Consider the following 22,270-nt stretch of genomic DNA (forward strand, 5'->3'; position numbering starts at 1 on the left):
TGCCAATTTAGGTCATGTTAGAAATTCTGCTCATGCACTGGAAAGAGTGACCCCATTATTCACTCTGTGCAGAGTTGAAGCCTGCCTGCTGAAGGAGCTGTGAAGTGTCCTCATTCAGACCAGAACATAAAGGGACCCCCGTGCTGTCCCCAAGTCTCACAGGAACACAATCACGGGCGCTAGCTGCTTTACCATTGCTTTTGGATCCCTTGCACCTGCCACTGTACTGAGAGAGCTTTCACAGGCAGAATCCCCTTCCCAGTTCAGAGGAGAGACTGAATCCCCCACAGACAGCTTGACCATAAGCCTGGCTTGCAGTGGAGTGCAGGGGTTTTGTGCTGCAGCTGGTGCGAGCTCTTGGAGGTTGAGCTGCTCCCCAGGCTGCTGGGTCTCTGATGCTCAGCCTCTCTCCCGGGGTCACAGCCCCTGCCAGGTCCTGTGCTGAGGAGCCCTGTGGCGCTGGGACCTGTCAGGAGACGGAGGGACATGTCACATGCCTGTGCCCACCTGGCCGCGTTGGCGAGCACTGTGACATAGGTAAGTCCCTCATTGGCCACGGGATGTAAGGGATGGATACTGGATAGGCTCCTTTCTGCCCGGAAGGAGCACAGGCTGGAGCACTCGATCAAGCTGTGTGGAGGCCAGGAAGGAAAGGCGGGCTAGGAAGGAGAGGTGAGCATGTTGGGGTGGAAGCATGGTTAATCATCCCAAACAGTTGGGTAGCATGACAGTTCAGAAGAAAAAGCCAAATTCAGTAGTTGAGATTGTAAGCAATGAGTTTCATCTCAAACTAAGGATGATTTTATGGATATACTGCAAAAATATGCCTAAATGCCAAAGATAGAACTTTTGACTCAACAAAATGTTGAGTTGGGGGTGAAGATGGAAGGTAGCTGGCCGTGCTCTTCTGCTTTGCTGGGGACGCTCTGAGGGAGAGCTCCCACATCAAGGAAACTAAATTCTTCTGGGACAGACTCTGAGATCCCTCAGTTCTTGGATCTGACAAGGGTCCACACCCTACTTTGTCCCGAAGGAAACCCAAAATCACTCTGATCCAGCTCAGAGCAGCCGTGACCTGTAGCACACATCTCTAGACACCTGCTCTCGGAGCCTGTTTGTTCTCAGCCTTGGGTCCAGGACCCGTTGAGTAAGTGGGGGAGCCTGAGGAACCTCTGATTGGAGACAGGATGCCTGGAATTCACCTTGTCATTGTGTGGCCACTTCCAAGGCCTGTGGCCATGATGAGCTCTGCTTTCATTAACTTACCACACCAGAGGAAAAAAGGGCCAATCACCCTCAAGCTCATATTCCTGGGTTATGTCTCTCCACCTCCCAGTTCCCTTATCGGCAACCTGTCTCCTAAGCCAAGGAAGAGTCCAGATCCTTCACAAAAGGACATTCCTAGGACAAATGGCAAGACTGCAGAGATGAACCCCAGGAAGGCATCTGTTAGGAGGCAGCCAATCTCCAGCCTTTCTGTTGCACAAGAGGAAAAGCCCTGTGACGCGCACACGCACGCACACACCCATTGTATGTTGTGTTATGTACGTGGCACATGCACAGTGAACACATATGTATAGATGGGCTGTTGGGAGTTTGGACAGGCACTCCCTCTATGCTCCCTTGGGTCATCTCTGCCCACATGTGGGAACTGGAAGATGCCAGCTTCATGCCCAGGAACACTGTTTCCCCTGGGGCATGGTGCCTCAGTGACTACTACCCTAACCCTCTGCCACCAACCAGGATGGGGAGCTGCAGTCTTAGTAACTGCTTCTCATTCTGATATTTGAGGCAGGAGAGTGACACTGGAGCCAAAAGTTACAGAAGCAGCTGAATACGCGATCTGACTGCACTAGTGGGTGGACTGGATTAAGATATGCTGTATTCACTGGTTTGCTGAGTTACAGAATCCTGGCTTCTGTCCTCCAAGAGCCAGGACAGAACTGGCCATGCGAGTGGGTCTGACTCGCCACTCAGAATGCAACCCAGCCTTCTCTTTTCCCTGTCCACACTCAGGGATCAGTGGTTCTCAGCTTTAAATATTATGAGTGTCTTGGACCCATCCCCCGTGTCCTGGTTGACATGACTCCATGAGCTGAGCATTGGGACTTTTATGACTCCCAGGTGACTCCAATGTGGAGCCAGGATTGAGAACCCCTAGGGTGAGGGTCCGGATCATCTGGGTGGCATCTGGCCAGAAGAACTCATGAAATTGGGTTCCCTTTCCCATCTCTCACTTCTCCAGTGAAGAAAAGCTCCAGCACCCCTGAGGATCAGTCCAGCATAAACTCAGGGTTTCAAGTTCAAATGCTCACAGCAGGACTTTGGGTAGTGAATGGTTTCCATGGATGATTACCATGGTCTTGTACTGGACTCAGGACCACAGGTCAGCAGAGAAACAGAGACCCATATCCTCCAGGGGCCATAGATAGAAAAATGCAGCCTCTGTCTTATGACAATGTTTGAATCCCCAGTGAAAATTCTACCTCGTAAAGGGGTTAGAGGCTACATTTCACCCCGCAGAAAGCCATTTGATGATTACTTTCCTCTTGTTCAGTTAGTACTTCATGAACAATGTCTCAATAAGTTGTTAGTCAGTACTTCTGACTCCAACATGAACAGCTGTTCAATGAGTCCTGACTGTTAGCACCCAAGCAGCACTGTGCTGAGCCCACCCACCAGGCAGCAGCTGCAGTTCCTCCATCTCTGTTAACATGTGTCCCTGAGGGCACTGAGTTCTGACCTAACTGTCATCCTGAGGTCTTAGAGTCATCTGGTTCCCTAACAAGATCTGTTTGTATCTCCGGTGAGTCTTACGTGCAACAAGGTTGAAAAGCACAGTTCTCCCGGGCCTCACACCCAGTCCTCAGTCATCATTATGTTGTGTGGTCATCTTTTAGGCTCCTGGTTGGGAGAACACCAGCTTTTTGCCTTGCTGCTGCTTCCTATTTTCTAAGTCTGGATCTCTGACACTGTCTCTTCCTCTAGAGGAGATGACTTTCAGTGACAACTTCGTCTGTGGGAAAGGTTTTTGAAGCAATTGATAATCGAGGGTTGCAAGTGAAAATGCAAATTTATGCCTTCTTGACTTGGCAGAACATTCCACAGGCAGATTCAGTAAGAAGGATATTCAGGTTCTATTCAAGATTAACCTTTAAAATTTGAAAGACTTGAAATGGTACAAATAATGACAGCATACTTTGTAGCTTAATGAAATGTGTCCTGAAGCAAACTGGAACTGGCCAGGATGTTCTTAGAGCCCTGCTCTGTGTCACAGACTGGCTACACTCAGAATGGTCCAACCTGATTGACTCTGAGTCTGCACGGGGAGGGCATTGATTCTCCTTGCTTCTCCTTTCCCAGCAGAGTATGCCCAGGGCATGACAGAGCTGTCCAGTGACTGATCCACTTGGAGAGGACCATTTATAGCAGTCTCCATGCCTGGCAAGCCCTTGAATCAATACCATTTGAGCGAAAGACACTGCTGTCATAGAGCTTCCTATTTTCACATTTTCTAGGAGTTACATAATCCTCTCCCACTGGTGGATCCTGGGTTCTGACCCAGGCGAAATTCAGCAAGACCTCTTCCAGATGGAGGCTTAGGGTTATCTGCACATTTCTGCTCCCATCGCCTGTTCTGGGTGCTTAGAGTTCCTCCCCAAAGCCAGATATATTGTCAAGAGCCTGGTTCAGGAACAAACTCACTGTTTTGCTTGAATTAGTATGGAAAGGGCCATGGGAGTCCTGACATTCCTGAGTGCCTGCTCAGTGATGATGATGATGGTGCTGGAACCGACATGATCATTTGATGATGATAATGGTGCTGGGTGCTGGAGCTGACATGATCATGTGATGGTGGTGATGATGATGATGATGATGCTGGAGCTGATGTGGTGTTGAGGAGCGGAGGGTCTAGTGTTTCTTCACAACATGGGACATTGGCCCAGCTTCCAGATTCATTCCTGCCTCTCCCTTGTATCTCCTCTGCTGTGTACCCCCAACTCACCACTTCACTTGGGTCCTCTCCTGTTCGTGACCCAACAGTGCCCATGCACTGGGCTGTAGAGAGAATGTGAATGAGTCGGCCTCTGACTCCAGCTCCAGAAGAGTTCTTCTTGCCTTTCCTTTGTGATGTGTGTCCATGGTCCAGTGTCCTTCCTCTGCCTCTCATCTACCAACACCTTACCTAGGATTCACACTCAGCACTCACAGCAAGCCTGCCCGACACTTCCCTGGGTCCCATAAGCCCAGAGATGTCCTAGTTGCCTTTCATAGATGACCAAAGCCATGCAAGGCCAGAGGGGCTCTTAAGTCAGAGGAAGAGGGGCTCTTAAGTCAGAGGAAGAGGGGGAGAGGCAGGGAAGAAATGCATAACTGATATGAATTTCAACCCAGGAACCCCTCTTGGACCCAGCCACACCCCCTGGCTCTCTGGTCTTCTTTTCCTGCTCATCTCTGAGCCCAGGACCCTGCTGGAAAAAACTTTTGAACCCAGACTTGGTCCCTTTGATCCCTGCCACATTCTAAGATTTTGCGCCCTGGACAAACACAGAAGAGGAGGAATCCTGCCTCCTGGGCCCTTGCAGCCTGGGGATGGGGATGCAAGGAGCCTCTGGGATAATGGGCAGCACCCAGCTGCTGTCTGGCTCACCTCCTGTGTCTGCTCTGTACAACTGCTTTAGCGCCTGTGTTTGCTTGACTGCCCTTGCCCAGTACTCCCCACGCCTGTAATGACACTAATGGACAGCAGAGCACCGAAGTCTCAGCTTCCTCCCTGTACACTGGCCTGACCTGTTGCTGCCACTGCTGCTGCCGGGAGTCTTGCTGCATGCTGGGAATCAAGTGCATGCTGGGATTCTAGTTGGTTCCCCATGCACTTTGGTTTTGCTTGGAACAGTTCCAAACTCGGAACTGTCGGTCTTCCTTTTGTGGTAGATGCGTCCTGAGATGGTCACAGACTCAAAGATAGAAGCAGGACACCGAGTACAGGGTATTTCCAGACTCCCCACAGCACAAGCCCTGCTCTGGCCCAGAAATATCACCTGTGTCTGCACCTTGAAGACTCAGAAGGAAGTGCTTGCCCACTTCCCACGACAGCTGTGAAATGTGTTACGCTCGGAGGTCCCATCTCAACACAGGACTTGACTGCTCAGGTGGAGCCCCCAGGGACCCCTCAGACCTGAGGACTGCATAAGCCCAGGCACAGCATCTTCCCACCTCACACTGTGGCGTCTGTTTGGGGGCAGAACCCATACAGGGCAAAATCTTGTCAGTTTTCTGGCAAGAGAAGTTTCAGAATAATCACATTCCCAAGGGAGGGAACCCAGGGAAAACCCGGCAGCAGCGCTTGGAATACAAATAGGAGGAGGACAGAAGAGATTCCCCAAGTTTCTCAGACTCAAATAGAAGGCCTCATGTATCACGTTGGATGGCTGGTGAAAACTCGTCAATTCCAGTCCTAAGTACAAGTTTATTGGAAGCACATCATGGGACTAGAACAGAAGTCAGCTCACCTGAGAGGATGATGATGGGGACCTGTCTGGACGCAGGCTCGTCATTACCAAATGCCCGCTTGGCTTTCAGGGCTGTCTCCCTCTGGCCAGGATGGAGCCCTTTGGGGACTCATGACTCGCAGAGAGATCCACCTTGTGGGGCCTTACTCCAGCAGAGGTTCTCCGAGGCTATGCTGGGGTTCTATCCTCACAAGACGAAGATGCCAGCTACACCTCACCAGCTTCCTGAACCGTATCTGCCACAGGTGGCAAGATTATCTGAACTAGAGCACTCCGACACATCTCCAGGAGCACCTGTGCACACTGGCTGTGGTCTATTCTCTGCCTGCCAGGCCTTCCTCCCTTCCTTCCTTCCTTCCTTCCTTCCTTCCTTCCTTCCTTCCTTCCTTCCTTCCTTCCTTCCTTCCTTCCTTCCTTCCTTCTTTCTTCCCTCCTTCCATGTTCCTGACTGCAGAGGACACCAAGAGAGAAACGGCATCTAGTCCAGCTTTAGGAATGCATGGCCATGTTCACAGCCAGTCAGACCCCAAGGCTCCTAAAAGCAGTCACAATCGAAGACATCCGGAAAGAGCTGTACGCTTGCTCATGGAGAGCTTTTGGCTTGGCAAACACCAGCTCTGCGGCCATGGAGAAGCTTGGCTCCACCACTTCATGCTGACCAGCCGGGAGTCACGTACATCGGAGAAACCCAGAAAGACTCGGGATCAGAACCCTAAGATGGTGGCAGCGGCAGTTCCTAGGAAAGCCAGCCAGGCCCCTGCAGGGCTCTGGACAGCCCAGGGCTGGCCACAGGACTCTAACAGTGGTCCTTGGTCTCTTGCAGACGTGGATGAATGCCTCTCAAACCCTTGTGTGAATGGAGCCACCTGCGTGGATGCCGCCGACTCTTTCACATGCTTATGCCTTCCCAGCTACGGAGGGGACCTCTGTGAGATCGGTACGGCCGTCTCTGCTTCAGCTAATGTCACTAACTGCTACACCCCTCCTCCTCCTGCACCCTTCCCTCTAACCACAGACCACAGGCCCTGGAAGGGGCCCCCAGGGACCACAGCCAATTCCCACTTCTGCTCTTGGAATCCCTCCTCGGAGGCACTGGCCATCCTGACTGGCCCAGCCTGCATGTTGGAAGTTGGGTCTCTGGGAACCATTACAGTGTCCTTGCTGGCTTCCAGAGCTGCTGGTGCTGCCACTGAGTTAGGGTGGCACACATGCCAGGCTCATCGCACAGAGCTGAATTTCCTGTGCTTGTCTTGAAGCAAGCTGTGGGTGGGGGTGATTCCAGTGGCAGCCATGGACAGCATGGACAGCAGGTCACAGGCATGTGTATACCTGTTTCATGGCCCATGAAGCCCCTCCACAGCCTGGGAACTGCCATGCCACCTTGGCCAACCTCCCTATGTCTTCTCCGTGGCAAGCAGGAGAGTTGGGCTGCCTGAGAGCTCCTGATATACACATCACCTTGTTATCATCACCAGGACAGCTGCCCTGTTGGGGTCAGGCCAGGCCACACTGCAAAGCCAAGGGCTGGCCAGAAAAAAGTCTGGAAGGGGCAGCAGAATCCTTTGCCCTGGGAGCCTTGTGCTAGCTAAGCCGGTATCTCTCACCTGGGGGCTTCCAAGTGTCTTTCCAGCTCAGAGAAGAGGGCGGTCATGGTCCCTGCCAAAGGGCAGGAGAGTAAGGGTTCAAGATTCTCTGGCTGAACTCAGCTTGGACAGCCAGAAACTTCCAGAAGGTTGTGGAGACTCCTGGGAAGACTGCTTCTGGCAGTATGGGGAGGGAGTTGTGTGGGGTGCAGTCCTTGGAGGCACTGCCAGGAGTGCCGGCTGGTGGAGGAGCTTCAGGCCTAACCCCTTCCTACCAGGCCACTTACCACCCTCCACCCTTACCCTCAACCTCCAGAAACGGGTGTGTGTGGTCTTGGGCAGGGTGGGAGTTAACTTTCCAGGGTGCCACAGGGGAGAGGGCCTGGAGTGTGCACATGAATGACAGCTCCTTCCCTGCCTGGGAAAAGGGGTCTGTGCTGGGCAGAGCAGATCAAATGCAGCTGCAGAGCTGGCCCTGTGCCTGGTCCCACCAGTGTACCTTGGCCATGCACCTTGGCCTTGACCCTGCCACTTCTTCCGGCCTCCCTGCTTCTGTTTCTCTAGAGCCCCCACCTGCATGCCCCCTGCCCGGCAGAGTGCCCATACCTTCCAGCTTTGCCTGCCCAACCCTCGGACACTAAGGTGTCCCAGCACCAGCCTCCCAGGCCTCCCTGGATGGCATCCCCATGCCCACAGGGCCGGCTTCCTTTATGGCCTGGGGAGTGGCAGGGATGCCTGGCCAGCTCCTCAGCTACTGCTCTGCTGCTCTCTTCTCAGGCTGCCGCCTGCCACCCTTCTCTGCCTCCACTCTCCCTGCTGTCTCTCCTGCAGCCCTGCCAAGCATCCATCCCTACTGCACAGAACTGCTTCCCCTCAGGTACTGGTCCTCCCACCCTGAGACAGCAAGGCCTCTGCAGCACCCAAGCTGGAGGCTACCCTGCAGCCCAGCTGGGTTCATGGCTTCTACTCTGCCCACCGGGGAGGGCGGCTCTCCACCTGGGAAGCTCCAGGACTAAGGAAGAGGGGGCCCTGGGGTTGCCTCTGCCCAGCTCCATGCCAGCCAAGACAGGGAAGCCCGACTGGCATATGCCATGCTCTCGAGACACTTCGGCTTAGCAACACCGGCTTGAAGTCACGGAAGGTAGTCTTAGGCAGAGCCACTCCCCACTGTCCCAGCTGCTGGCCCCTTGGCCAGAGCTGAGAACTTCAGGAAGAAACATATCTTCCTGTCTGCCTCTAGAACAGAGTAATCACCAAGGCCCCAGACCACCCCCCCTACCCCCGCCTGTGGGCTGGTATGTCTCACCAAGTGGCTCCTAGCCCTAGGACAGCTTGGGTCTCAAAGCACTCTATAGTGTGCCCGTGTCTTCACCCAGGTTCTGCCCAACATCGCCTACATCAGCTGCCTATATATGCATCCTAGAGCTCCCCTCTTCCTAAAGTCCCTCATGACCTCTCACCTTCCACTTCTACCTGACTTGCTGGACTCTGCCCCAGGAGGAAGGCTGGCAGGGGGCAGGGGACCTCAGGAACAGAAATGGACCCTGGCCTTCCCCAGAGGGTGGGAACGCACACAGCAGCTCCTGAGAATCAGGCCTTGCTGGTCTGTTTTGGGGACTAGCACCTAAGGTGGGATGGGTTGGGGAGTCTGGGGGATTAGCACCTAAGGTGGGGAGTGCAGGATCCTTTTGCAGCCTTGCAGGTCTGTCCCGGGGGAGCAGCTGACTGAGGTGGGGGGGAGGTGAATGTACAGGGACCTGCCCCCAGACTGGCACATTCAGCCAGCCCAGCTGGCCCAGCCCCCTCAAACTCCTGCCTGTATTGTAGACCAAGAGGTCTGTGAGGAGGGCTGGATCAAGTTCCAGGGCCACTGCTATCGCCACTTTCCTGACCGTGAGACCTGGGTGGATGCTGAGAGCCGGTGTCGGGAGCAGCAGTCGCATCTGAGCAGCATTGTGACGCCTGAGGAGCAGGAGTTTGTCAACAGTGAGTGCTGCAGGCTGGACACAACCATGGGCAGATGATGCCCAGTGAGGCCATGGGGGGAGGGGGCTGGGAGTTGCGGAAGATGCTCCTGGGGTCGAGTTCCCAAGGGAAGATGGCTCTCTGGGGCTTGCAGTCCTGTGGCTGTCACTTGTCTGCAGGCCAGGGATGTGGCCGGACAGTCTAAGGCCTTGCAAGGGCCCAGCAGCTTGCTCCTGGGAGCCGCACTCCCTCCTCACTGCCTACTACCTCGAAGCTCCAGCTGCTCAGACACCTAAGGGTGCCCAGTAACAAGTTCAACCCCACCCTTCTCTGCAGACAACGCTCAGGACTACCAGTGGATCGGCCTCAATGACAGGACCATCGAAGGAGACTTTCGCTGGTCAGATGGACACCTCCTGGTGAGTCTTGCCAGGAGCCCAGAGGAGGGATGTGGACAACACTCCACCAGGAGCAGTATCGAAGGAGGAGCAGAATGTCTCTTGAGCCAGGCCCCCTCAGGGGCAGGGGCTCAGTGTCCCCTTCTCTGCTTCTGAAGACAGCTCTCTGCTGGGGCTGCTGGACAGCAGGATCCTCCCATCTAGAAATCCTAGTGCTCCAGAGAGGTCCCTTGTGTGCACGAGAGGGCTCCCTAGACAAAGCAATGTTAGGGGTATGCAGGAACCAGATTGGAAGGACACGGACTTTCTCGGTCCTGGAGTGACAGCAGAGTCCTGCATCATGGCTGGACTGTCCAATCCTAAGGCCCTAGGGAGGGGAGAGAGAGAAGTTTATCAGTGGGGCTGTGGACCCTTACTAGTTCTGAGCCCTGGGCACATGCGGCCTGTGGGTTCCACACACCTGAGACCACCCCAACCAGACCCTGCCCTGCTGCCAGAGGAGCCAGGGTGCCTGCCTACAGCTCACTCCCTCTCTCCTGCCTACAGCAATTTGAGAACTGGCGCCCTAACCAGCCTGACAACTTCTTTGCCACGGGGGAGGACTGCGTGGTGATGATCTGGCATGAGAAGGGCGAGTGGAATGACGTTCCCTGCAATTACCACCTGCCCTTTACATGCAAGAAGGGCACAGGTAGGCAGGCCTGGGAGCCCCAGGGCAGGATGAAGGGAGAGGGTCCCTGAGAAAAGAGCAGATGTGTGTGACTGAGGCCACAGCCCTCATTTCTAGCTGATGGGTCTCCTCATTTGCCCTAGGGGTCCCTCCCAGCATCCCAAGGCCATCAGCCAGGGCAGGTTTTCTCTGGGGACCATCTGCAAGGACAGGAAGCATGTGAGGGCCATGTACAGATAGGCATGGGACAGGCAGACATGGAATGAGGAGTATGTGGAAGTCACAGGCAGACAGACACGGGACGAGTGTGTATGAGGGTCATGGGCAGACACGGGGCGGGGAGTATATGTCATGAGCAGACAGTCATGATACAGGGAACATGCAAGTGTCACAGGATGGACAGACATGGGACAGGGAGTATGTGAGGGTCACAGGACAGGCAGACACAGGACAGGCAGACATGGGATAGGGAGTGTGTGAGGATCACAGGATGGGCAGACATGGGACAGGGAACATGCGAGTGTCACAGGATGGGCAGACATGGGACAGGGAGTGTGTGAGGGTCACGGGCATACAGACACAGGACAGGCAGACATGGGGCGGGGAGTGTGTGAGGGGCACAGGTAGCTGCAACCAACTCCTTGTACACGTGGGCCACAGGCTGTCACATGAGGTCCCCTGGGCTGGAAGCCCACTCTTTGGGCTCCACATGTGCATCAGAGTGGGATTTGCCAAGGACAATCTGTCACCTGACGTCCTTGGCCTTGGGTGCCATTCTCCCCAACACTGACAGTTTTTATGGAGGATCAATCATGGCCTGCTCAGCTTGCCCAGTCTTTCCCTCCCTTCTATCTCCTCCTGAGAACCCCTTTGTCACCCCTTCCTGCTGCTTTCCATCAGAGGGCATCCCCATCTACTGGCAGCCAGGCTTGGGTGGTGGTGCAGGGGTCCTGGGCCCCAGGCAGACCTATCACAACTGGGGTGGATCATTGCCCAAGAGCCCTGAGGGCCTGACGCACAGCTACCTGCCTCTCAGTGGCCTGTGGAGAGCCCCCCGTGGTGGAGCATGCCAGGACCTTCGGGCGGAAGAAGGAACGCTATGAGATCAACTCCTTGGTGAGGTACCAGTGTGTGGAGGGCTTCATCCAGCGTCACGTGCCCACCATCCGGTGCCAGCCCAGCGGGCATTGGGAGGAGCCACGGATCACCTGCACAGACCGTGAGCACTGCCTTCCTGGGGTGGGCAGTCTGGTTCCCCTCAGCCCAACATATTTGGAGACAGATGGAGCCAGGAAGCAGTGGAGCCTCCCACTGTCTCCCCTGGGAGGGGCTGGCTTGACCCTGTGACCCACTGCCTTTCTCCCTAGCTGCCGCCTACACACGCAGAGCACAGAAGCGGAGCTCACGGAGCCTGCAGAGGAGCAGAGCCAGCACAGCCGCCTGAGAACCAGGGGAATGCCCAGATGCTGAGCCCAGGAGCCCACTGGCTGACAGCGCGTCCCGCCATATGGTGTCTTCGCTGCTGCTTTCTGTCATTAGGGAATCCCGTTAAAGAAAGAAAAAGTGAATCCCACAGTGCATCCCCATCACCAAAACTGCATCTCATGTGTCCCCTAAATGCCAAAGCAAAGCAAGTGTGCCACAGCCCAGACTGGGTTTGAGACTGCCTCATTCTCTGGCCACGCCTCTCCGGGGACCAGAGCAGGGACAGGGGAGAGGGAGGGGTAAGTTAAATAAAGAGGATTATTTTTTTGTGTCCTGACTTTATCTGAGAGCAGTGTAATGCTGGTTATTTCATCTCCAAGGAGAGCTAGGGAGGTGGGAGGAAGGCTCAGAGGAGCTGTAAGGGGCAGAAGCCCAGGGGCCTGAAGAAATCAGAACCAGGACCGGAGCCACAGTGGAATGTGCTAGAAAAGGAGCTGGGGGCTGTATCCCATGCAGGAGACACCTGAGGGACCTGGGCCAGAGAGCTGGCAAGGGTCTCCTGCTCCCCGAGGGCTCTTCCTCTAGCATCCTGTCACCTGACTGTGCCAGGTTACCTGGCAGGAGTCCACCTGGCAGGGCTAGGTGGGTACACTCCTCCTGTGGGTGGGCTGCCCCCTCTCCCCCATTCCTACCCCCCACACCCCGGGACCGTGCAGGCACCAGGGTTCCGTACACCTATTTATATTTTTGAAAATTCAAGATGATGATAATAATAAAGACTTTGGAACAGACCTGTTTCTCTCCTTCGATTTAAAGGGAAGCTGTGTGGATTGGGGTTGCACTGAAGGGGCTCTAGGACTTGGTGAATTCAGGGTGACTTATCTGTTCGGAGCAGATGCATAACTGTTGAGCTTTACTCTCAGCACAGCACTAGCATGTTCAATGAGAGTACACGTGACACGTTCGCATGTGTCATGAATGGCATGTGTAGTGGGTGCTGTGTGAGCTGCTATCACTGTGCACAGTTCAGCTCTGACTTTTACCGTCCACTGTGAGCTGAGCCGAGAACAGGTGGAGTCCCAGGACCAGGATCTAAAGATGGAAGAAAAAATTCAACCTGCAGTGTGCAGCTGCAGAAGCTGCTGGCTTCTACATAATGGGGTACGCTGCTGCTGTGAAAAGTTTGGACTTTCTGTCCCAAAGCCAACTGCTGACTCCCTTGATGGTCCTGCAGGTGCCTGCCCAGTGGTATCCTCCAGCTACTGGGGCTCACCACGCCCAATTCTCAGGATGAGCATGCCTGGAGGGGGACAGTGTGAGCAGATACTTATATGAGAGACCTTTCCATTGGTAGATTCACTTCCCAAATGGCTGCAACAGCCAAGACTGTGCCAGGTTGAAGCCAGGAGCCAGTAGCTTCTTTCATGTTTCTCACGTGGGCGTAGGGACCCAATCAGTCCTGTCATCTTTTGCTGCTTTCCCAGGCATGTTAGCAGGGAGCTGGATCAGATCTGACCAACACTCAAACAGGATGCCAGCACAGCACTTCATTGGCTACATTGTAACAGTGGCCTTGGCATCTTTTTAGATTTGTGTTATTGTTTGTTGGTGAAAATGGTTGTGTACCTACATTACCTACACATCTGGAGGCAAGAGAGAGGAAAGAGAACTGGTCACATAATAGACACCTGTGTGCACAATCTAACACAACTCTCCACAACCACACACACCTGTGTGCATAGCACAGCCCACCCCTCCACACCCACACCTGTGTGCACAGCACACCACGACCACCCCTCCTCATCCACCTGTATGTACACCTTTCTGCCAGTGTCTGGACCAAAAAATCTGTCCTGAGAACTAAGTTGGCTCCACACACCATTCTCCTGAATAGACAGTCCCTCCTTTGCCACCTTTCTTGATTTCCAGGGCACTGGCCTGCTGGCCCCTGCTGGGTGAGGTCTCAAGAGTACCCCTTGGAAGTCCTCCCTGGCTTAAAGTAGTCCAGGATCTTGGGCTCCTAACTGTGTCTCAGCCCAGCCCTCTGGTTGTGGAGCAAACCGAAATTTCTGAAGGAACAGTTCTCAGCCCAGGTTGGCCCATCTTCCTGGTGTGGGAAGGAAGCAGGTGTCCAGGACCCCTCACAGGGCAGCAGCTGTGGTTCCCGGGCCAGACAGGGCTGCAGCTGGAACGGAAGAGGCCCCTGGGATCACCCCCAGCCACACGGAGCACAACTGGGAAAGAGCTGCCCAGCGGGTGGTCAGTAAGGAGCCACAGCGAGTCCAGTGAAGACATGAGTGTATTTGGAAGCTGCCTGAGTGTTCTGGGTGAAGTCAGCAGAACCTACCCCTTGCTCACCCAGCCCTTCTCTTCCCTGAATCTGCAGACCCTGGACAAGGGTCAGGATAGTATTCAGGGGAACAAGAGGATGAGGCTGCGACCAGGGGGCCTGGGGTGTGGTGTGAAGGAACTGGGCTCAGGAAGCCATGGGGCCCTTTGGTGTCAGCCCAGAGTTGGAGAGGGGCAGGTGACCCATGGCCAGTCTGCCCTTCCTGTCCATCCCAGAAGTACTCATTTTCCTCAGTTCCTAAGAACATTGGACAGATAGGGCTGGGTGCCATGGCATGTAGGAGCAGAGGCTGCAGAGCTGGGGACCTCTGGGGGCACTTTCTATGACCCCCAGATCCCCCATGGGGGCAGCAGGACCACAGTGGGACAGGGCCCACGAAGAGGCAGCAGGACAAGGTGGGCGGGCCTAGCCTCAGCAATCCTCCTAGGCCTTCACCGGCCAGCGAGCCTGGCTCTAGCAGCCCAGCAGCTCGAGGCGCAGCGTGATGCGGTTGTGCCATGCCACAGGTAGGATGCGCACATAGCGGGCCCGGAAGGGTGTCTCAAACACGTTCTTCTTGTGGGCGTAGTTGTCCAGGTTTCCGGGGAACACCTGGGGGCAGAGGAGGTGTCAGGAGGAACCCCGGATGGCACTCCTCCCCTTAGTGCCCCCACAATGGATACACACCTTGCTGTCGACAGCCCCAGGGTCCCTATACTCAGTCCAGTTCCGGCCATCGTTGCTGTGGGCCACTTTATAGGCTGCCACATATTGGACGTGGCCAAAATCGCGAGCCCCCTGGGTGATGATACCAGTCACTTGCTTCTGAGCACCCAGGTCAACCTGCAGGAGACCCCAAAGGTACTTAATGTGCAGACCAGAGACCACTTGCTCCTAACACCACTGCTGGGCACACACAGGCAGATACACCAAGCAGGACTCGCAACTGGGAAAGTGAGTTCCTTGGCATAGTCTGGGTATCCACCTCTAACTCGGGCCTGAGCAATGCTGCCCACTGTGCCAAGCACTGCGAGGGACTTACCAGAACCTGGGCCCTGGTCACATCCACATCAACTCCAGGCACAGGCCTGGGGACAGGAGAGGCCACTGCCTGGGCAGTGAGCTGTGGGGGAGGCCTCTGCAGGGGCAGGGGCATGGGTGAGCAGCCAACAGCAGCCCTGCAGGTGAAGAGGCAGGAACTCTCCTGGAGTTGACCCACCTTGACCTAACAGTGGGACTGCCAGCCACTGGGCTGCAAACCTCATGCAGGTCTTCACCCTGCTAGGGCAGCATGTCCATCAGAAAAGGCATCTGTATCCCCAGGACTCTTAACAGCAAGTCAAGAACACGCCCTGTGCTCAGGGGAGGTCCTGAGGAGCCTGCCCTGGGAGGGGCCCCCAGCAACCTCTCTCACCTGGGCCCTCGGTACGAGCCCAATTGAGAAAGCAGGAGGAAGAAATAGGCTCAAGCACAGACGACCATGGTTTTTCAGAAACTCAGGGCTGGGCAGGGGTGAAGGCCTGGCTGACCCACCTGCAGCCACTCAGAGGCATCATTGCCCTGGGCAGTCCAGGCATTGAACTTGCCCTGCTTGTCCAGCCGTCCATAGAAGGGATACCAGCCGAAGGCACGCAGGTTCCAGGTCTTGTAGCTGCTGGAGGCCGTGATTTGCTTGTCAGGAATCGAGCCGTCCTTCAGACCAAGGGGCTCCGAGCATCCTGCTAGCAGAGGGGGTGTCATTGCAACCTGGGGCTCTTGGCTCCCAGGGCATGGCCACTGGACCAAGGTGGGGGAATCCATGGGGCCTAGCATGAGCATCAGACAACAGGAGGAGACCCACAGGAGGAGAGTCCCTGGGTGTCTGGTGTGGGCGGGCATCAGAGCATGGTACAGTAGAAGGTTCCATTCAGCCACTGGCTTGCTCCTGGATGCAGGAGGAAACTGCAGCTCCCTTCAACACCCACTGTTCCATGTTTTCAAGGCCTGTCCTGCCCACTATTCAGTGCTCCACCCCACCCCACGCATAACCAATCTTCCCTCTGCTCCCTCTCTAATACACACACATGCACGCACAAATACATATGCAGAGGAACATACATACATACAAGATGAACACATGTGGGCACGCATGCACACTCCAAAGCTCCAGGTAGCTGGCTGAATGCCTGTCAGGAAGCACATCAGTCTGGCCTTGAGGGCCAGCCAGGCCCGCTCTGCATGCTCCCTGGAGGCCTCTCAAGACCTCAGGTCAAGCAGGCAGCCTCACTGACCAAAGGGGCAGTGAGAGGGAGTAGGGGAGAGGGGTAGCAACAATGGAGGGGGTAGGGGAGAGGCGGCAGGGAAGAAGCTCCAATGCCCAGAGCTGTGCACACTAACCTGGGCCTGACCTGTGCCCTCACTCACTCACTCAGCAAACACTGTGAACACTGGGACACACTAGGAACAAAATCCCCCTCCCTCAGGGAGCCACCAGAACATGAAAATGAATGCCTTCCTTCCCAGCCAACCACACTGCCCAGAACAAGGGCTGGCAGGTGGGAACACTGATGGTCAAAGGGTCCTCGAGCAGGTGCTGCTCCCACACTCACCATTCAGCTCACAGCCAAGAAGCTCAAAGCGGAGGGTACAGCCACGGTGCCAGGCCACGGGGAACAGCCTTACGTACTGCACCTCCATGGGGGACTCGAACAGGTTCACCTTCAGGCCACTGCCATCCACGTTGCCCACAAACACCTGGGAGGGAAGGGTGAGCCTGGAGCAGTGCCCACATGGCTACCCCACTCTTCCTGCTAGGTCGGGAGGTGGGGAGGCTGGGCAGAGCTGAGAGGGCAAAGACGGCAGCCCTTGGGCACTGCCACACAGCCTGCTTTCAGCCCTGTTCATGTGGGGCCTGAGTACCAACACCCGACAGCGCACCCACAGCCTAGAATCAGGGAAAGACCCTCCTTCCTCAGGCACTTTACAGCGACAACTTCTGACAGCACCATTCAGGGGCACAATGTTTGCATCAGGAACAGCACTCACTTAGCACCACTATCCCGACCACTATCCCGTGGTATCCCTGACCACCAGTCACACAGGCCACCCGCCATGTTCCAGCACCATGACCCGTCGACTGGTTCCAGCACCTGCTCCTGGCCACCAGTCACATTCTACCACGACAACCCCCCAGCCACCAGCTACATTCTAGCACCACAGCCCCCAGCCACCAGCCAGCCTTTCCCACATGTTACATGGAGATATCACCATAACATGGAACACAGAAGTTGCCTGGGTTTGCAGATTTCTGGGGACAAGCTGAACCTGAGGCCAGGCCATGTCCTGGGTACCCTGCCCCACCTGGTCCTCAGTCCCATCTGCTTCTTGGAGGAACCGGAACTTGCGCCCATCCAGGCTGTAGGCCACCTTGAAGGTCTTCAGATACTCAGCGCTACCAGCGCGGCTAGCACCCTGTGTCACCACACCCGTCACCCACATCTTCCGCAGCAGATTCACCTGGGCCAGGACAAGAAAGCAGCACCTTGTCGCTGCGTCCTTCTATGCCAGGCCCAGGCTGAGCCCCCTCCACTCCACCCATCTGGGGAGACACAAGGGGCAGACAGCATAGGGTGGTCTTCCTGCCCTCATCCTCGGGCAGCAGGGAAAAGGCCAGGCCTCCAGGAGGCCACGTCCAGTGAACACGGCCTGAAGCCTTTCCCTAGCACAACAATCCTGCCCTTACTGCCCGGCCAGAGAGGCCCCAGCATAAGCACAGGCATCTAACCTCTGCCCTGGAGACCACCCCACATCGCCCTTTCCCAGATTCAGGACTTTCTCTGTCCCCTCCCACCCTACTGGGATCCAGGGCTTCCTGTCCCTCCCCCAACCCCTGATCTAGGGCTTTCTGTCTTCCCTATCCTACTTGATCCAGAACTTTCTGTGCCCCCCTCTTCCTGGATCCAGGACTTCCTGCTTCCCCCTCTTTCTGGATCCAGGACTTCCTATCCTCCCGACATCCTACCTGGATCCAGGGTTTCCTGTCATAGTTGCTGGCTGTCCAGGCGTTGACAATGCCAGTGCGGTGAAGCCGGGCCAGCTCAGGAGCCCAGCGCTGCAAGCCCAGGAAGCCCACATGCACAGAGGAAGCGGAGACCTGGGAGTCAGTGATGGCACCACCCTCCATGCCCAGTGGCTTGGCACACCCTGTGGGGAGGGAGGCAGTCAGGGGCCGCCCAGGGTCGGTGAGGACTAGAGAAGAGAGGAGCTTGGTACCTGGAAACCTCAGGCAGATGGCACAGGCCCTCCCAGCCAGAGAACAGAGAGCCCTGGAGCATAAGATCGGGGGTGTACCGTCAAGGTCTCTCTGGGGGTCCCCCTCAATGTGTGCTCGCCCTACCTTCTGCCCAGGTGTTGTCCTACCCTTCTTGCGGGCAACCCCAGGCCAGCAAGCCAGGTGACAGGCATGTAATTGCAGCTCAGACACACCCACAGCAACCTCAAGCTAAGCACAGTAATTATTGTGCTCACCTGGCCCCACCCTTAGCCTCTATTTCCACACCCCACACATGCACAGATACACGCATGCAAACATGGGCACATAGAAAAACCATGTGCATTTAAACACACATACACACATGCACATGCAGGCATGTGCATACAAGCATGTATAACCATGCACGAAGACACACACACATATATACACATATTCATGTAAATATGTGCACACACATTTGATCTCAGCCCTGTAACCAGGGCACAGGCCCTTGGTGCTTCCTCCTCTAGAGCAGGGGAGTTGCTCTCCAACAGATTCCAGACCTCTCCCCACACCTGCCTGAAGGGGGCAGTGGGAAGCATGCCTGCCCTACCAAGGACTCAGCAACCCACACACCGAACAGCAGACACTCCAGGCTCCTCATGTCGCCCACCCATGCCCAGTGCAGGCGACGAAGGGCCTTCTGGGGCTAGACCTCGCCAGGATGGAGAGCGGCTCAGAGAATCGCTGCTGGCAGTGCCGGCTACACCCCTGGCAAGGGCCACTGTGCTGCAGTAAGTGACCAAGCAGATCAGTAGGGTCGGTCCATTTGTGTCTCAAGGTGAGAGGATGGTCCAGGCTGGCTGGGTCTCTTCCTCCCGTCACCCACCCCTCTCCAGCTGTCAGACTCTGAAGTCAAGTCTGAGATGGTGGGCTCCCATGTGGCTGTCCAGGTCTCGGCAGAAGTTCTGTGGCCCTAGGGCTCTTCCGGCCCACCAGGTGACTCATGCAAGATCCCTCCTACCACCATCTCTGGGGTCCCCGTCAACCCCATTCCCCAGCAGCAGTGTCAGTCTGCCCCACAATCCAGAAGAGAGGATCAGATGGGGAGAACCTTTCTCCCCTGCCTGAGAGGCTCTGTTGCCACACCCTCAGTCTCCCCAGGGGCAGCCCTGACACAGGGACAGCCAGTACAAACTTCGTCACCAGGGCCAGGACTCTGGATCTGCCCCCAGGAGCAGCCGTCCTCGCCACCCACACACTCACGGGTCTCGCAGTGCGTGCCCACGTAGCCCCGAGGGCATTCGCAGACATAGTTGGTGAAGACATCCCCTCGGTGCGAGTCACTGATGAGCTGGCACGCAGCATTGTTGAGGCAGGGATTGGGGGAGCAGGCACCTGGGGACAGGATGGTAGCAGATGAACAGGCAATCAGTAAGCAGCAGGGACAGAAACATGAAGCAGTGGGGAGGCTGTGCCTGACAGGACCCCTTGCCCACTTCAGCTCACATCCCCACAACCTGCTTTAAATGGAGTCGGGCCAGCCTGGACACAAGCAAGGTGCCAGGGAAGTGACTCAGGGCAAACCAGGTAAGCATCTGGCCTGTGGGACTCCAGCCCACTGGGGCAGAGCAGCAGGCACAGCTCAGCAGGTACCTCGCTCAGTCTCGTTGCAGGTGAGGCCAGTGAACCCCTCTGGGCAGAGGCAGAAGAAAGGGGTGCTGTCCTGACTCAGCAGGCAGGTTCCTCCATTCAGGCACTGGCTGGAGTCACAGAAGTCACCTGTAAGAGCAGCCCTGGTCAGCAGCACATGGGTGGAGGCAGCCTAGCCAGGAGACCTTGCCCATGTGTGCTAAGACTCTCAAGACAGCAAACAGCCAGGAGCCAGGAGCCAACCACACGTGTGACAAGACCACACCTGTGATAAGACCCCAGCCACATGTATGCTAAGACCCCCGAGACACAAACCCAAAGCAGACAAGCCCCCAAGAAACTGATGGTAAAGGGTGGGAAGCTGACAGATGACAAAGAAGCATCAAAAGCATTAACAGTAGACTGCACTCAGCACTTGGATGTGGGGTTCACAGGAGGGGACACTCGGGCAGAAGAGTAAGCAAAGAAAGAATTCTCCAGAAAGGCAGCAGTGGGAAGGGGAGGCAGGAGAGATGGTGCAGACTTCTTGCCCTGCAGTCCCATCACTGGGCAACAGAAGCACAGAGAACCCACATGGGAAGCAGCACAAGGGAGCCCTGGAGTGGGATGGGAGGGTCAGGGTGTCACAGCTGCACAGTGGCCACACAGCAGGTCAAGTTGGGCCATGGCAGGAGCCTGGGTCTGCACCTGAAGGACGCTTCACAACAAGGGCTCCCCTGGGAGCCAGGCTCAGCCATTGCCCCAGACGCCCCTGCTGTCAGTCACCTAGGGGCTCCTCCAGCTGACCTCAGTAATCCCACAGAGTTGCCCAGACCCCACAGTCACATCCATTGGCTGGGGAAAAAAAAACAAAAGCAAGCAAACCAGGGCTCATTTTTCCTGCCTACAGTGATTCACACCCCCGGGGGGGGGGGGGTGCAAGAGAAGAGGCCCAGCTGCAGGCATTACTCAGCAGGGCCAGGGGCTTAGACTTTGCCCAGGGGGACAGAGGGAGGGTGCAGAAGCGGCCCAGCTGCAGACACTGCTCAGCAGGGCCAGGGGCTTAGGCCTGGGCTGTAAAAAGCCAGTAATCCCCTCCCCTGCCCCACGGGCCCGCCCTGCTGCAGGCAGGGGGCTCCTGGCCCAGCACCCACCCGTCCTCTCCTGGTCACAACTTGCACCCAGGAGACCTCCTCCCCACCAGGCCTGACTGACCGGCTGTGTGTTGGGGGGTCGGGGCATCCGCTAGGCTGCTTGCTGTAGGAAAAGTCAGGTACCTTGACCAGGAGCCTGGGAAGTCTCCTGGGACGTGTTCCCAAGGCACGAAATGGAAGGATGCAGGGGTTAGAAGTGGGAACTAGGGGCACCGTTCCAGCCTGGGGTCATCCTAGCTCAGGACAAAGGCCAGGGCCAGGCGGTTCCCTCTCCACCCATCCGGACCCGTAGAAAACGACGGGAAGAAGGCCTGAGGAGCCCCTGCCCACCAAGAAGGCACACTTCCCCCAGGACCAGGCCGCTGGGGCCCAGCTGCCTCCGGGGACTCCAGCGGGGGAGGAGGTCCAGGCCGACTCTGCAGGCAACCAAGGCCGCGGGAGTGAGCGAGGGAAAGTACACACCATTACCGCCACCAGGCGCCCTTCCTCCTGGTGCCTCCCCCGCCTCCCGCCCTGCCTTCTCCAGCCGCGCGTGGACGCGCGGGGTGGGGGCGCAAACGCCCAATGAGGTTCCTCCGCGGGAGGGGCGGGGAGGCCGCTGGCGAAGTCGGCTGGAAGGGCCGGGGTCCCGGGGTAGGGAGCTGCAGGCAGAGCCGCGGCTTCGCGGAACCGGAGGCCACGCAGCTGGCCTCTCCTTGCCGTGTGCGCCCCGTCCCGGACGGCCCCACCCAGAGCGCGCCCCCATCCCTGCCCGGCTCGGGAGCTGGCGGCGCGCACTCACCCGAGGCGGCCAGGAGTCCCGAGGCGCACAGCAGCGCGCCGCACAGCGCGGCCAGCGGGCGGAGGTGCTGCATGCTGCGGGTCGCGGGGCGCGTAACTGCGCTGCTCGCTCCCGCCCCGCGAGGCCGAGTTAAGTTGGCGGCCGGCGCCGCCCCTCGGCCCTAGTGCTCCGCCCGGGTCGGCCGGGGCGGGCTTGGGGCGGGCTTGGCCGCTGCGGCCACGCCCGGCTCCTCCAGAGGGCGGCCGGGCCCAGGCGTCAGCGAGACCCTCGGGGGTTATGAAAGAAACTTCTAGACTCATGGAGAGACTGTGCATGTAGTCAGGAAGTGCCGGCGAGGCCGCAGTGTGCAACGGCGACCTGGGCATTGCCGGTGAGCCTGGCGCGAAGAAGCCTGGCAGGTTGCGCCAGGAACAACTTAGTGCAGAGACAGAAATGGCCAAGACGCTCACGGGTTGTGGCTGACTTCGGCTGTAAGAGGGGAGGCAGGCATGAGGGCTTTGCTGCAGCCCTCTGGAGAGGGACCAAGGGAAGGAAGCTCACCTATAAATAAGGGACATGCATGCCAGCAGAGGAACCAACCAAGGAGCTG

General features: G+C 56.7%; 2 protein-coding genes across 4 annotated transcripts in view; one reads left to right on the forward strand and one right to left on the reverse strand.

Moving 5' to 3' along the window:
• ACAN (aggrecan) overlaps positions 1-12,033 on the forward strand; it is a 28,240-nt gene extending 16,207 nt beyond the window's left edge. Inside the window, exons 12-18 of one of the 2 annotated variants that reach the window (XM_058666622.1) lie at positions 424-537; positions 6,337-6,450; positions 8,924-9,082; positions 9,398-9,480; positions 10,006-10,150; positions 11,166-11,348; positions 11,497-12,033. In XM_058666622.1, coding sequence (XP_058522605.1) covers positions 424-537; positions 6,337-6,450; positions 8,924-9,082; positions 9,398-9,480; positions 10,006-10,150; positions 11,166-11,348; positions 11,497-11,573 — 875 coding nt within the window. In that variant the 3' untranslated portion in view covers positions 11,574-12,033. The remainder of the gene's footprint in view (positions 1-423; positions 538-6,336; positions 6,451-8,923; positions 9,083-9,397; positions 9,481-10,005; positions 10,151-11,165; positions 11,349-11,496) is intronic. The other variant, XM_058666621.1, reaches the window with a different exon arrangement.
• A 1,805-nt stretch (positions 12,034-13,838) lies between these two features.
• On the reverse strand, positions 13,839-21,839 carry MFGE8 (milk fat globule EGF and factor V/VIII domain containing). Of its 2 annotated transcripts, none has more exons than XM_004593176.4 (9): positions 21,682-21,839; positions 19,771-19,896; positions 19,381-19,512; positions 17,884-18,065; positions 17,223-17,378; positions 16,472-16,616; positions 15,417-15,601; positions 14,571-14,726; positions 13,839-14,495 (listed from the first exon to the last, which is right to left on the reverse strand). In XM_004593176.4, the coding sequence occupies exons 1-9, from the start codon at positions 21,752-21,754 to the stop codon at positions 14,358-14,360; spliced, it is 1,293 nt and encodes a 430-aa protein (XP_004593233.1). In that variant the 5' UTR covers positions 21,755-21,839; the 3' UTR covers positions 13,839-14,357. The 2 variants fall into 2 exon arrangements, with proteins under 2 accessions (XP_004593233.1, XP_058522606.1); XM_058666623.1 differs by having other exon boundaries at positions 15,417-15,604.
• Positions 21,840-22,270: the final 431 nt, after the last annotated feature.

The sequence above is a fragment of the Ochotona princeps genome, chromosome 6, assembly GCF_030435755.1.
Source record: "Ochotona princeps isolate mOchPri1 chromosome 6, mOchPri1.hap1, whole genome shotgun sequence".
Taxonomy (NCBI): Eukaryota; Metazoa; Chordata; class Mammalia; order Lagomorpha; family Ochotonidae; genus Ochotona; species Ochotona princeps.